This window comes from Cavia porcellus, unplaced genomic scaffold, assembly GCF_034190915.1.
Source record: "Cavia porcellus strain 051 isolate PalLab524CR breed Dunkin Hartley unplaced genomic scaffold, mCavPor4.1 scaffold_10, whole genome shotgun sequence".
NCBI lineage: Eukaryota > Metazoa > Chordata > Mammalia > Rodentia > Caviidae > Cavia > Cavia porcellus.
This window is the reverse complement of record NW_026947493.1, coordinates 2,026,093-2,040,521: the sequence shown is the minus strand read 5'-3', so window position 1 is coordinate 2,040,521 and position 14,429 is coordinate 2,026,093. Positions and strand designations below refer to the sequence as shown.

Here is a 14,429-nt window from a genome sequence, read left to right as displayed (position 1 = left end):
GGCATATTTGTCTTGATTCCTAGGGTTGGGTGGTAGAGGACAGCCAGTGGGGAGGCCCCACCATGCTGGTGACTTTAGCAAGTGATTTCAGTTCTCTGAGGCTCAGTTGCCTTTTCTGGGAAGAGAGGAGTTTGGACTTGATAATCTCTAAGCCTGACACACAGCAGTTTCGCCAGCATCCTTTAGATTCCCCTACCTTCTCCAGGTTTCTCTTTGAAACTAGCATGATGCTGCTGTTTGACGGAATGCATTCCCCCACGCCTCATAATGTTTAGAGTTTGTGCCTCTCTGAGAGACAGGGGTGTGTCCCTCTCACCCCGAGATAGTCACACACACATTAGTGGTGGGCAGATTCTCCATGCCACAGAGACCCTCCAGAGGCAGGAGCAGGGCAGGGATATTCTACAGGCTTGCAGTTAGAGCCCACCCGGCTTTGCTCGCCTGCTGCGAACTGGCCGAGAGGGTATTTGTGCTGTTCTTCCAGCCAGAGGGAGGACTGCTTGAGTTTGTGGGAAACAGAAATGTGTATGGCCCACTAAATAACTTGGGACTGGTCAGAAAGAATGATGTTTGCAAAAATAAAGTCTCCTTGCTTTCCTTGGACGCCCCTGTTATTTTCTCCTTACCGCAGAATGATTCATCCCTCTGTGGGCCCGGGTTCCTATATCCTTGCACACAGTAGGCATTGATGGAGCAGGCAGGGTGCCCGGTGGCCTGAGCAGAGGTTCTGCTCCCAGCCCAGCCAAACCACTACTGGCCAGAGACCAAAGCCACAATGAGCGCTGTTCTTGAAAACATCCTACCCACTCTTTCCCTTCAGGGAATTTGCTTCCAGGGGTTCCGGGGGGAGTTCCACGTGTTGGGGCCCGGCTGGGCAGGGTAGCTCTCTGGCTGTGTGTGAGGGGCACTTTGGAAGGTCAAGGTGGCCAGACTCCAGCAAGAGTGACCTGCTAGGAAGTGGGTCTTAACAAATCAGTGCATCCTTTGGCCTGATTTTAGGTCGATGCCTCCAGGAGGGAGCAGGCTGAACTGTAGGATGCTTGGATTCCAAGTGCCTGGTTGAAGATGTTTCTAGTCCTGTGGCACAGCTGCTGGAGAGCCAGCTGCAGCATGTGCTGTGTCTAGGGCCAGATGTCCATTGGGTGACAGGACTCATGTAGGGTGGCAAAGGCCCACCCCAGTGTTTTTGCTGATAGCAGTTTGTGAAGCCCTGGGGGAAGGTACAAAGCAGTTGGTAAAGGGAGGGAGAAAAAAGTGTGCGCCCATCCCTGCCCCAAAGAGTATGCCTTTTGCAAGGGACAGAGCAGAGCACTGTCCCCTGCCCGCAGTGGGATCCCTGCCCCAGGCTGGTTCCCTCACCAAGAGGGCGCCACTGTGGTCTTGCTGAGCTGTGGGACGCCTGAAATGCCCACTTGGCAGGGGCCACCCTGAGCCACAGTCCCCGAGAGCCCTGCTGAGCAGCTCTGGAAGGAGGAGGTGGAAAGCAGAGGGACAGGAACAATCCTGTGCACTGCTGCTGCCTGCCCAAGGTCAGCGTGCCACTCATGGGGCCTCCGCTTCCTCAGGGGTTCTGCAGCTGGAGGGCTGGGGACAGCGCCGGGACAGGGGCACCCCGGGAGACTGGCGGCTCCAGGTCTCCCTGGCTCAGCTCCAGCCTTCACGTGCCCAGAGACATAGTCAGTTGCTTCCAATTCGGTGCCATGAGGGACCCACCCGGCCGGAACCTGCCAGTCCCCTGGCAGTGCTGCCTCCCCGACTTGGCAGAGCCATGGCATTGAGCTGGCTCAGCCCTTGGTATTTCCAGCTTGGCCTCTTGCCTGCCTCTCTGGGGTCTCGAAGTTTGTTGCTGTCGGGCCAGCCCAGGGACACCCTCTGATGGCTTGCTTCTTCCTGTCACCTCACATGCTTGGACCCCTCACCTGCATTATTACTGAGTGCCCCAAGCAGGAGATGCCACTTCCCCGGGAGAGACCCTGGGGCTCGGCTGATGCGGAAATCACAGCAGAGGTCACAAACAGGAGGCCTTGATTCACCTACTGCAGTTGACGCAGGAGGGCTTTCCACTCGCGTCTGGGGCTCTTCCCTGCCTGCCCTTCCTTGGAAGTGCCTGAGCAGGCCTTATCCCCTGGCCCAGAGCCTGAGGAAATGCTGCTTCCCTATGACAGATGCAGAGATGGCTGCGTGGTCCCAGGGTGTGCAGGGCTGAGGCTCCCAGCAAAAGGCTCAGGAGTTTCCTTTCCAGACACAAGGGACCCCAGCAACTTGGACACCCCTCAGCCAACACAGTCGCAAAGGCGACTTTAGGAAAGCAGAGTCCTGTGATTTCTTTCAAACTGTGACACTGTACCAGGCTAGTAACATTTCCTGTTTGAGGTGTTGGGAGATTGGCTTTAGTGTGCAGATAAGAGCAGTTGATGATTGGTCTGCCCCTTGCTTACACATTTCGAGGAGGAGGATAAACAGTCCTCCAGAACCTTACTATTTTGCATTTATTTATGGAAACTTTTTTTTTGAAGACTTCCACCCAGCTTCTTTCAGAATTGTTATAGAGCCTGGTTTTGAGTCCTAATGAATGGTGCTTTATTGTCTGTGCACAATAATTTCTCTTTGGCAGTGTGTATGCTTTATCCAAAAGCCAATGCTGGGGGTGGGGAGCCAAGAGACCAATGTCCCATCTTCCCCAGAGCACCAGTGTTACAGATAGACTGGGGATCAAACCATTGGTCTCAGGAATCTGTAAGGCCCGGAATAGATAGTGAGACTCAAATACCTTTCCTAGATGGATCCTCAGGCACCAGCCTGAGTTGACCTGCAGTGAGTGTGTAAAACCAAAAGCACACTCAGCAGTGATTACAAGCAACGACCAATGTTCCTCGTTAAGGCGACCCCATAGGAGGCTACTGTCCTTGAGTTCCCTGATCTCCTGGCTTAATTTTTTTCTGCAATGAGGTCTCACTGTGTTGCCCAGGCTGGTTAGGAACCTGGGCTCCTCCTGCCTCAGTCTCCTTGAGGTAGATGCACCTTGGGCACCCAGCTCAAGGCTCCATTTTAACACTCATCCACCAGCACCCACAGAGGTGCATTGCTACCGCTGTGGAGCACCCACTCCCTAGCTTGTCCCAGAGCGGGTCAGAGCTCTGTTCTGTTTAGCAGTTAGTTGCAACTCAGCTCTGGGTTCCTGTGCTAAGCTTGTGGCTGGGAGCTCTCGGTTGAAGTTCACTCACACCACGGCTCTCACTTTGTTTCTGGGGTGCCTTCCTATGGAGAGGCACTCTGAAGTCATGACCCCGACAGTGAGGGCTCCTGTGTCCATCCCCGCAGACACTGGGAGGACTTTAACCTCTGCTGCCCCCACACACCCGGCTGTCCAGCACTGCCCTTATCCAGCGAGGGTCCGGCACTGCCTTCCCTGCCCCACAGGCTGCAGGATTGCTCCTTGGCTTTGTGTGGGGTTGTTGAGTCCCTTTCTGAAAGTGACCAGAGGCAAAGGCTCCCCATCACTCCCCTCCTGCACCCATACATGCAGCAACCTCTCACTGTAGTTAGGGGGCAGGAACACATCCCCATTTCCCAGCCTGGGCAGCTGAGGTATGTGGCACCTTCCCGATGCAGGTGACGCCCAGGTTGGCATTGGCACTGTGGGCTGAGCTGGGAATGGAGACCTCTGGGCATCTGGAGTTTCTGTTTCAACTCTGGTGCAAAGCGTCCTTTCTTGCAGTAGAGGCCACAAGACGGGGCTGAGATGTCCTGCGATGCTGGGCGTAACCGAAAGGGCCTGGCCTGCGCTTTCCCCTGCCAAAGAGGAGGAAGTGGTTCGGTGGCCAAGAATGCAACCTGTGCCTCCCAGATTAATTAATAATTGAGCACTGACTCCCAGCCAGGCAGAGCGGGAGAGACTCAAACAAGTGACAGGCTCACTGCAGGGGGAGGAGAAGTTTGCCTTCGCCTGTGGCTGGGAGATTCACAGTGGCTGGGATCCTCCTCAGTGCACCTGGGATCTAAGAGATGCCAGCGGCCGGAGGACCATTAGTGCCCTGGGGAAGGAAGGAGGTGGCCTAGTAGGTATAAGTCACACCCGCGGGGACCACCAGGAGCCGGCTGTGCTGACCAACCTGCTAGAAGCAGGTAGAGGCTAGGAGTGGAGTGGCATGGAGTCTGAATTCCAGTTTGTTGGGCTCTGTGACCTCAGTAGGGGACTTAAATTCTCTGAGCCTCCATTTTCTGCCTCCTAGGGTTTTTCTAGTGGGCAGTGGGTGCTTATTCATAGAGACTGGGCTTTTAGGGGGTGAGCCAACCAAGACAGAGGGCACCCACAGAGGGCTGGACCAGTGGGTGCCAGGTACCTGCTGCTCGTTGGGGTGGGGGCAGTGACCCCACCTACCATCAGGGACCCTGGGGCATTGTCTACCTGACGGGTGTCCAGCCCACTCTTCTCCTCCTTCCCAGAGGAAATCAAGGCCAATAAAACTGGATCACAGCGAAGGAGGTGACATCCTCTCTATGAAAAGTCAGACTTGGGAGTCAGAGCTGGGAGATGAGCCCAGGCAGGTGGCTGCCCCATGAGTGCGCCATGGTTCTGGGGACAGGAAAGCCCAGCACCCAGGCAACAAGTAGACTTGGTGCGAGGCAGCGGCTGTGGTTGGCACCTCACTGCCAGGCCCTCGGGTCATTCTGCAGCACCATCGTGGCAGGGAAGGTTTCAGGCTCACGTTGCTGCCTTCTCTATGGCAAATACTCGTACTTAATTGCGGTTGATGATCTCTCCAGTCAATATCAGCTTTCTGCGTATCATAAAGCACTCCTGTTTGTTCCAGAGATCTCCAGGGAGGATTCAAGCAACCTTTGCTTTCAGAAGACCTGGCGCGTACTCTGAGCCCACCACTGCCAGACAAGGTGACCACGGGCTTCAGGCGATGGTTGTTTGCGTTGTTATTTTATGCGTGCATGTAACAAGCTATACTGACCGAGTCACAACCTGAAAAGCCCCAGGTAGGGGCAGTGCTTTTCTCCCTGCCTGCCTCAGTGTCCAGGCATCCGAGCACTGGGGTTGTCACCTGTTATGTGGTGACAATATCGCACTATACCTTCTCCCTGTATTTGTGGGCCAGGGATTGAGGAGAACAGATGGCTTCCCGAGCACCCTTCCTGCCCCCAGCACCCCAATGCTGAGGGTGCCCTGCCTAGGGTGCTGGGTCCCAGGCTGCTCGTCTCACGGGTCAGCCAGAAGGGTGCATCCCCTCCTGTCCTCAGCATGGATGATGGTGGCACAGAGGAGCTGGGGCTCAGACCTCGATGCTGAGAAAGGCTACCTACAGGAGAGTAACGCTGGGTCCACATGGCCCCAGGGATGGAGGACAGAAACCAGTCACCAACAGGACCTGTGGTACTGCTGGCCCGTGTGAGCTCAGCACCCTCCAGCTCCATCCAAAAGGCCGTGAGGCCCCAGGTGGCAGAAGTGAAAAGGTGATCAACCTTAAGCAGTGTCCTTTAGGCAGGTGACACCTCCAGGCCCAGACCTAGTGACCTGGTGCAGAGAATGCCCTGCAGCGGGGGTCCTCTAGGACTCCCCCAGCTCAGAGGGGTGAGAGCCCTGGGGAAGGCCCTCAGGGGAGGGGTTTGGGGGCCCAAGCCCTGGGACCTCACCCTGAGATGTCTTCGCCTGTCCCCGAAGGTCGAGTTTGGGTGCTTTGCTTTCAGGGTTTTATACTGGGTCCAGGGTGAAGTGTGAGGCGGGAATTTTGCCAATAAAAGTCAAATTGCATTGGGTAAATAAAAGCGAAGAAGGTGCCCCTGGCTCTGCAGCTCTGGGAGCTGCAGGGTGGGGCTGGAGGCCACCTTCCCTGTGCCCCATCTGAACCCCCCAAGGGCCGGTTTTGTTCACTCTGGCCTCAGATTCACCAGAGTCAGTCACAACCTTGGGCACTGAAAGCCTGAGATGGGGGCCCAGGTCAAACCTGAGGACCAGCAAAGGCTCTGCCTGGCCAGCTTGCAGGACCAGGGAGCCACCCCGCCCTTCTAGCCACTAGGCCTCTCTAGGCCTCTCGATTTTTCCCACAGTCCTCCCTGGGTGACAATAAAAGCAGCTGTCCCAAGGCAGGTGGTCTTGGAGAGAAAAACAAACAAACATCCTCGACTAACTTTGTGATAAGACAAAAGAGGCCTTGGAATGGGAGTAAAGTTCAGAGGGATTTGTTGCAGAAACTGGTTCCTTCTCAAGACCGGGGCTGATTTCATAAGCTGCTTATCTCCTCTGTCTCTCAGCCTGGGGACTTGTCCCCTGTCGTTATACTCTGAGCTCTGCATTTTCTCATCTGGGCTATGTCCTCCCCAGAAGACTGAGGGGCCTCCCTGCCTTGTGTCCTAGATGGTCTTTTTCTCTGAGGCTTTAACTTCTACTTTGGTATTTGTCTCACTGTGTGGTTCAAGCTGGCATAGAACCCACTATGTAGCCCAGGCTGGACCCAGTCACACAGAGATCCTCCTGCTTCAGTCTCCTACTTGCTGGGATTGCAGTAGTGCCCACCACACCCAGATTTCTGGGACTTTAGTTACTGGGTTTCCTCCTGTACTCCTGGAGTGAGCATTCTCATGGGTCAGCTCCACAGCGGAGGAGGTAGCTTTTTAGAGACTGAGTAGTCCTCAGTGTTGTAAGCTCATCGGGCAGAGCACAAGGACCTGGGGCCAGGGAAGCCTGACAGTCTTGCCACTTGGGTTGTCTTTCTGCCTGTAGGTGGGGCTGGGTGCTGCAGGTGCCAGGCAAGACCTCTGAGGAAGGGTCCCCAGTGGCCTCTGGGCCACAGGCCTGGCATTAGGCCCCAGGCAGAGCTGACTGTGGGTCAGAGCTGTAGGACGAGTTCACCTTTTCAGTGTTTGCACAAGATCAAAGTCTGGAAACCTTACCCAGCTCCGCTGGGCCCCCAATCCGTGCACCAGACATGTGGGGCCAAGAAGGCCAGGCTCAAGGAGCCGAGGCCGGAAAGGAGGCCATGATGGCCCAACCAGGCAGCTGCTGAGTGACCCAGTAACCCACGGCTTGGAGGAGCCTGCAGAGAGCGTGGGCACAGAGGTTCCTCACTGCTCTGCTGCGTGGCCTCTCCCCTTGGCATCTGCCCAAGATGGGAGTGATTCTGCCTCCCAGACACCTGAGGCTCCGGAGGGCCAGAGAATGTGGTAGCAAGAGCACCCCTCAGCTCCCGACTGCACCCAAGACCAGGGTTCATTCCTGCCGTGTGTCCGGAAAATGCTCGTTTCACAAGGAAATGGAATATTAGAGTGCAAGGAGGAGGCAGAACTTAGAAGCCCATAAGTGCGTGAGTTCACGGGCTGCAGAAGGGCCACGCAGAGCAGACAGGGCATGGGATTCAGAAAGCCCCCCTGCCCCTTTAGGCAGGTGGGCAGCGTCTTAGGAGACCAGGATGCTGAGCCTGTCATGTCTGAGGATGCCCCACTCTTTTTCTTTGCCCGTGCTGGGTACCAAAACCCAGATCCTTGTACATGATAGACAGGTGCTCTGACACCAAGACTCAGACCCCTGCCCCTCTGGGCCCAGCCCTGAGTGACAGCTTGAGGTGGGCATGGCCGGACAATCAAGGTGCCATTTGGTCCTCCGGGACTTCGCAGCCCAGGGGTTGTGGCCATGGAAGACAAGCAGAGGTCCCCATCTCTGGGCCTAGAAAGGCAGGCGCTCAAGTCACCTTGAGGGCTTCTTAGTGAGGACAACCACGAGGACCTGGGGCTTCTTCATTCTCTGCCTGGCGCTTGCTGGCCGTTAAGTGTCGCTGGTTATTGGTTTATTATTACTGTTTCTCCTGCATTCTCAGCTCCGCCAGCACCCTTATCTCTGTCTGTCCTCACCTGTGTGCACACTCAATGCCCTATCAGGGAGAGTTGTCCTATTACATAATTCACGCGACTAAAATAAATAAATAGACAGATGAGTATGGCCGCTTGGTGGTGATAATAGGAATAATAGCAGCTGCTAACTTACAGAATGATTGTTTAACTAGGTATTAGTTGATGTACTCGAAATACCAGTACTTCGCCGGCATGGTGGCTCATGCCTGTAATCCCAGCACTTGGGAGGCTGAAGCAGGAGGATTGTTGTGAGTTCCAGACCAGCCTGGGCTACAAAGTGAGCTCAAGGCCAGCCTGAACTGCATAGCGAGACAAAAAAAAAAGAAAGAAAGAAAAAAAGAAAGAAAGAAAGAAAGACAGACAGACCGGTACCTCTGTAAAGTAATTACTGATTGGCACCCCCATTTTTATTTTTTGTTTTTGGTACTGCAGATTCAACCCAGGGCCTTCGTGCTGAGCTATATCCCCAGGGGATGCAACCTCTCTTCCCCTCCCCGCTTTTTTTTTTAATTTTGAGAAGGAGTCTTGTTAAATTGCTAAGCTGCTCAGGCTGGGCTTGAATTTGCAATCCTCCTGCCTCAGCCCCTGGAGTGCTAGGGTTACAGGTATGCACCACTTGCTCCTAGCTGGCACTCCCATTTTACAGTCCAGGAAGCCACGGTCCAGGGGTGGGGTGAGGTCACTTGCCCCGTGCTACATTGTGGTGAGTGATGGACTTGTAAACTGGCAACCTGCACTCAACTCAGCCCTCCCAGGGAGACACCCAGCTGGTCCCACTGCCTCAGTGATTTTCTGTGCAACCTTGGCGAGTCCCATAACACCTCTGGGCCTCCACCAGAGCCACATCGGGCCATGGAGAGCCTCCCTTCTCTGCCCCCACGCTGCAGCCACAGACCCTTCCGGAGACCCCTGAGCGGCCTTCTGCAGGGTGGTGGCCAGCACAGCCTCTAGCCCCGAGACCTGCAGCCAGGAGACCCCCAAGGGGCCTTGAGAAGCCAGCACAGCAGTGACCAGACCGCCTGGGATGCAGTGAGCAATTAGGAACTTCCTAACTTCCTCTCAGAGCCAGAGGTGCTGGGGGTGGGGAGCCGGTGGGTGGGAGCAGGAGGAGGAAACTTGGTCAGCTGGGCCTGCGGAGGCTGCTGACCATTTGAGCAGCCCCAGCACATTCCTCCCCTGAGCCAGGAGGAAGGGGGCCTCTAATTAATGCCCTGTCCCTCCGAGCTGCAAGACCTGAAGCTGTCAACAAAGGAGGGTTAAGTGGAAACTCCTTTTTTCTTTAAGTTTGATAACAAAAACTACTTATCTAATGGGCAAACAGGACTTTAAAAGGGGTGTTAGGTTAACCAGATGCAGGGCCAGGTAATTACTCCCAGGCCTGGGAGCCACAGATGAAAAGCTGCGGGTTGGACGGGAACTTGAAGCCACAGGCAAGACTGAGACAGAAGAAAGGACTTTTGCAGGAGGGCTGGAGGCCTCGCACAGCCCTGTGCAGAGGGAAAGAGCAAACCTCAGGCTCCTCTCCAGCTCTGCCGCCAACGTGCTGCGCGACCTAACCTCTCTGGTCTTCTGAGCACCTGAGTCTCTCTTCTCAACTCTCTTGGGAGCCAAGTCTGTGGTGTCCCTTGTTTTAGTCTCACCAACGGGGGTCTCTTTGGGGGATGACTGAGCCCAAGGCTGCTTGGCAGAAGGCAAAGGGAAGCGCAGGAAAACAAACGCACAGGGACCAGGGATCAGGGACCAGGGCCATGCTGGCCATTTGTGTTCACAGAAACACTTGCTCATTCCAAGAAGTGAACGGATTCTTCTAGGGCTTCAGCTCTCCTGGTACCCCCAGACAGCAAATGGCCCCCTCGGCGCCCTGGCATCCCCACGGGAGGCTCTGGGCACCCTGGGCGGGGGCGGCCCATTGGTACTGCAGCTCCTCTGCCCAGTGCAGCGCTCGCTACCCTCTGGTGGCAGGAATGCGGGCGTCACCAGGCAGCACAGGGGTCCCCGAGTTACAGGACAGGGTCAGCAAACTGGCCAACCCACAGTCCCGGGGCCACTTTCTCCCTTTTAATTTTTTCAAAGCCATCCTGCCTACAATGAGAGGCTCAGCTACGGGTTTGGAGCATCACTCATTTTTGTTTTGTTTTAGTTTTTTAAAATAGGATCTGGCTATGTAACCAATGCTGGCCTTGAACTCCCAGTGATCCTCCTGTCTCAGCCTCCTGAGTTCCCATCATTGCAGTCAAGATTGTCAAACACTGCCCTCGCCCTAGCAATCTCCTTTTGCCCCTTCCCAGTCCTCTCACCCCAGGCCCGCTCACTACTGATTTTGTTTTCCTGGGGACAAACCCTTGAACATGCAGAGCATATCAGCACAGACTACTTGGTCTGTCTGAGAATTGCACGTCAGTGGTGACAACACATCTTCTCGGAGTGGCTTCTTTTGTTCAGCAAAGTGTACCTAAGATTCACTCACAGCGTTGCCTGTTTTGGGTCATTTGTTCTTCTCTAGGCTGAGTGGTGTCTGTGGATCAGTGTGCCTATTTTTATTTATCCTTTTTTTTTTTTTCCTGTTACTGGGATCCAACCCAAAGGTGCTTCATTACTGAGCAAAACTGGCTATTTTCTGTGTCTTATTAGAAACTGGGTCTAAATTGCCTGGTCTGGACTGGAAGTTGAGATCCTCCTGCCTCAGCCTCTTGAGTAGCTGTGACTACAAATGCCTGCCACCACACCTGAGTCGCTTTGCAGGCAGGGGTCATGACTAGAGCTGTTAGGAGCCTTCACCAAATCACAGCTACTTAGAACTAAAAGTAAAAGTACTGGCTTCATTGTGCAGATGGGAAAACTGAGGCCAGAGAAAGGTAGTGACCTACCAGGTCAGGGCCAAAGAACAGGACTTCCGATTCCCGGACCCAGCATCTGGCTGGGAAGCAGGCCAGGCTGAGCAGGGGGCAGCGAGCGAGAGTTTTGGTCAGTGCTCGGTCGGCTTTGATGTCACGCAGTTGGGTCTGACTTCCAGGGATTTGTTTGTGGTTAAAGAGCTGCTTCCTAATTAGGCTGATGACGGAGGAGATGGTGGACCGCAGACTAGAGTCCCGGGAGGGAAAGACTCTCCTGCACGAGGCTGTCCCTTTGTCCCCAGAGTGGTGACCAAGCGCGTGGACGAGAAGCGTGTGCTGGGGGGACTAGGGACAGGGAGCCTGGCCACCTCCTTCGTGGCAGCTTGGGAGCTGCATCATGTGACATCCCAGAACCCGTGTGGGCACAGGTGGAGGACGAGTCATCTGTCTCTTCCTTCTTTAGTTCCTCCTCCCAAATCCTGTGTCGCCTCCATGCCAGGTGAGGGGCCGCCCACGTGCATGTGTGACGCTTCACAGCTGGTGGGAGGCTGGGCCTGAGCGCTGTGACTCCGAGGCCCCGGCCTTCCCAGCGGAAAAGAGGACAAGGACTGATGACCCTGGTGCTGCACCCAGCGGATTTGCTGCTGGAGTTTCCAGAAAGTCCTCAGAGAGCTTGAGCGAGCAGGGCACTTGGTGGGGTCTTTTACTAATAGGAGACTGAGGCTCGGGTGCAGTCTGCAGCCCATCTGGGCTCCACATCCGGTCTCGGGTGGCCTCTGTCTGTCTCACTCTGAAACACTTGGCTCATCTAGAGCCTCAGGTTCTAGTCCCCACTCTGTCACCCTCTGCCGTGGGTCCTCAGGCAAGTCACTCTGCAAGCCCCGAGGTGCCAGTTTCATTAAGTTTTCCTGTGGTTTGTGGTGAAAGAAATGAAAGCATGGAAGAAAGTAAACAGCAGTAGAGCCCCGATAGAGAAGGCATGCCAGCCGGTGGACGCCCGAAGGGCTGGGTCCCCTGGAGAAGGTGACACGATGATGTCACAGTCTCCTCTAGGGTCCCACAGAGCCCTGTGTCTGTACCCACCATCCCTCCACTGCCCACAGGCTTGAGGACCTTGTGGTGCCCACTGCTGGGCAGCGTTCCTGGAGTGGGGACCTCAGGGGCTACTCGGAGCAAGCTTTGTTTCCTTCCTGCCCTGCACCAGGAGAGTGTACAGCAGCCTGGGTCCCCACCAACAACATGAGCCCCTGCGTGGGCCGAGGGCGGCACTGCATGGAAAGGTACCCCAGGAGGGAGAGGCCTGAGGGGACTTCCCTGGGACACGGTCTGTTGCCTGGAACTTTGGAGATTTGGCCAGGAGCCTAGGCTGCTGAGGTCTCTAGGCTGCTTCCCCAAAACATTTGCAGAGGCTGGTGCATACAAAGGCTGAGACAGGAGGATTGCCAACAGTTCTAGGCCAGCCAGGACCACATAGGTCCGGTCTTGTGGAGGAGGCCCAGGGTTGTTAGGACTAGTGGGGCCCTGGGAAGGCCCCTCACGCTGTGACCCTCACAGCCTCCACTGGCTGGCAGCCTTCACAGAGCCCCACTGTATACATGGACATAGTGACTCCTCTCCCAAGGGACTGGGAGCCCCCAGAGGGGGACAACAAGCTCCTCACAAACTCACAGAGTCCAGGATAGCAGTCATGGTTACACAGAGGGTCACTGAGGTCAGGCAGAGGAGGGGCCTGCTGAGTGTACAGCTTTAGGGAGCGGTATAGCCTGGGCCTCAATTTCCTCTTTTGTGAAATGGGTCAGGAAGATGCGGCTCATTGAAGGTGCCCCCAGCCACCTCTTACCAACTCAAGCAGGCTGAAAGGATTCTTAGGAGTTGAGATATCCAGGCTGGTGTGGCACTGCTCTATGCCTTGGGAATTCGGAGTGCTGGGGACAGGCCCAGTGCCTGCAGCCTGGTCACCTCTGCTGTCCCATACCCCTGGCTAAGGGGTGCCTGGGCTGTGGAGGGCAGGGACCACTGGCCAGAACCAGGTGGGCCCTGGGAGGAAACTGAGGCTGAGATAGAAAGTTGTGGTCCTGCTGCAAAAATCAGCAAAAAATGCTCCAAAAATGTGGAGTTGGGGCATATGGGGAGACTGAGGCTGAGGCAGGATCCTCAGGCAGCCTTACTTTGTGCAGCAAATGCGGTCTTGCCAGATGGCCAAGGGTGGTCTCCAAGACAAAAGTGATTCTTCTGCCTCAGCCTCCCGAGCGCTGGGACCACAGCTGTGGGCCAGGGCCAGCACAGCATTTGGGCCGCCAGGGACCCACATACCCCTGCGCTAGCTCTCTGTCCTAACTGCATCCTCCTGCGCTGTGCTGATCTAGCTTCGATCACACCCTGGTCAGTCGCACGCCCCGTGCAGCCTTGGGCACGCTGTGGAGGCCTTACAGGTGGAGGGACGGGCCTGGGGGTGACAGCAGGCAGCAGGCGCCTGGTGGGGTCACCGACTCCTCTTTGGGTGTGTGCGGGCGTGAAGCTTGTGCAGGAGGCCAGGGCACCCCGCAGGCCCAGCCCAGTAACCGGTGCCCTGTGCTTGCCCGCAGACGCCAGCATGTCTCCGGACGCCACCAAGCCGAGCCACTGGTGCAGCGTAGCGTACTGGGAGCACCGGACGCGCGTGGGCCGCCTCTACGCGGTGGCGGAGCAGGCCGTGAGCATCTTCTACGACCTACCTCAGGGCAGCGGCTTCTGCCTGGGCCAGCTCCACCTGGAGCCGCGCAGCGAGTCGGTGCGGCGCACGCGCAGCAAGATCGGCTTCGGCATCGTGCTCAGCCGGGAGCCCGACGGCGTGTGGGCCTACAACCGCGGCGAGCACCCCATCTTCGTCAACTCCCCGACGCTGGACGCGCCCGCGGGCGGAGGAGGCGGCCCTGGGGGCAGCCGCGCCCTGGTGGTGCGCAAAGTGCCCCCCGGCTACTCCATCAAGGCCTTCGACTTCGCGCGCTCCGACCTGCTGCAGCACGCGGCCGAGCCCGAGGCCGCCGACGGCCCCTACGACCCCAACAGCGTGCGCATCAGCTTCGCCAAGGGCTGGGGCCCCAGCTACTCCAGGCAGTTCATCACCTCCTGCCCCTGCTGGCTGGAGATCCTGCTCAACCACCACCGATAGCGCCTGCTCCCGGCCCGGACGCACCCCAGATATCACCTACCTAGATTTAATATAAAGTTTTATATATTATATGGAAATATATATTATACTTGTAATTATGGAGTCGTTTTTACAATGTAATTATTTATGTACGGTGCAATGTGTGTATATGGAGGAAGCAAGAAAGACGCACTTTGGCTTACAATTCTTTCAATACAGATATATTTTCTTTCTTTTCCTCTTTTCTCTTTTTGTTTTTGTTTTGTTTTGTGTTTAAGGAAATGATACAGCAGAACTAGGTGGAAAAGCCTGGGTTTGGTGTATAGTTTTTGAACTATTAATGCCCAGACAAAAAAGCTAATAACAGTCACTCGTTGATAATAAAATATTCGCATTATAGTTGGTTTTTTTTTTTTTTAACTGTCTTCTTTTTACAGAGAGGGACACTCAGGGCTCCTGTAGGTTTTCCGACCCGTCAGGCACCCTGAAACTTGACTTTTGTGGTTTCTGAATAAAGAACAGAGAGAATTTGCAGCTGTGGTGGTGCGGGGCTGTACCCCCAGCACTCAGGAGGCTGAGGTAGGGTTCAGGTGATGCTCCCAACTCCGCCT

At 55.6% G+C, this 14,429-nt stretch overlaps 1 protein-coding gene across 2 annotated transcripts in view; it reads left to right on the top strand.

Annotated features, from left to right (window-relative positions):
* The window catches only part of Smad6 (SMAD family member 6), a 59,070-nt gene extending 44,853 nt beyond the window's left edge, over positions 1-14,217 (top strand). For both annotated transcript variants that reach the window (XM_063256883.1, XM_003480200.4), the window contains one exon: positions 13,274-14,217. In XM_063256883.1, coding sequence (XP_063112953.1) covers positions 13,274-13,839 — 566 coding nt within the window. In that variant the 3' untranslated portion in view covers positions 13,840-14,217. The remainder of the gene's footprint in view (positions 1-13,273) is intronic.
* The last annotated feature ends 212 nt before the right edge of the window (positions 14,218-14,429 follow it).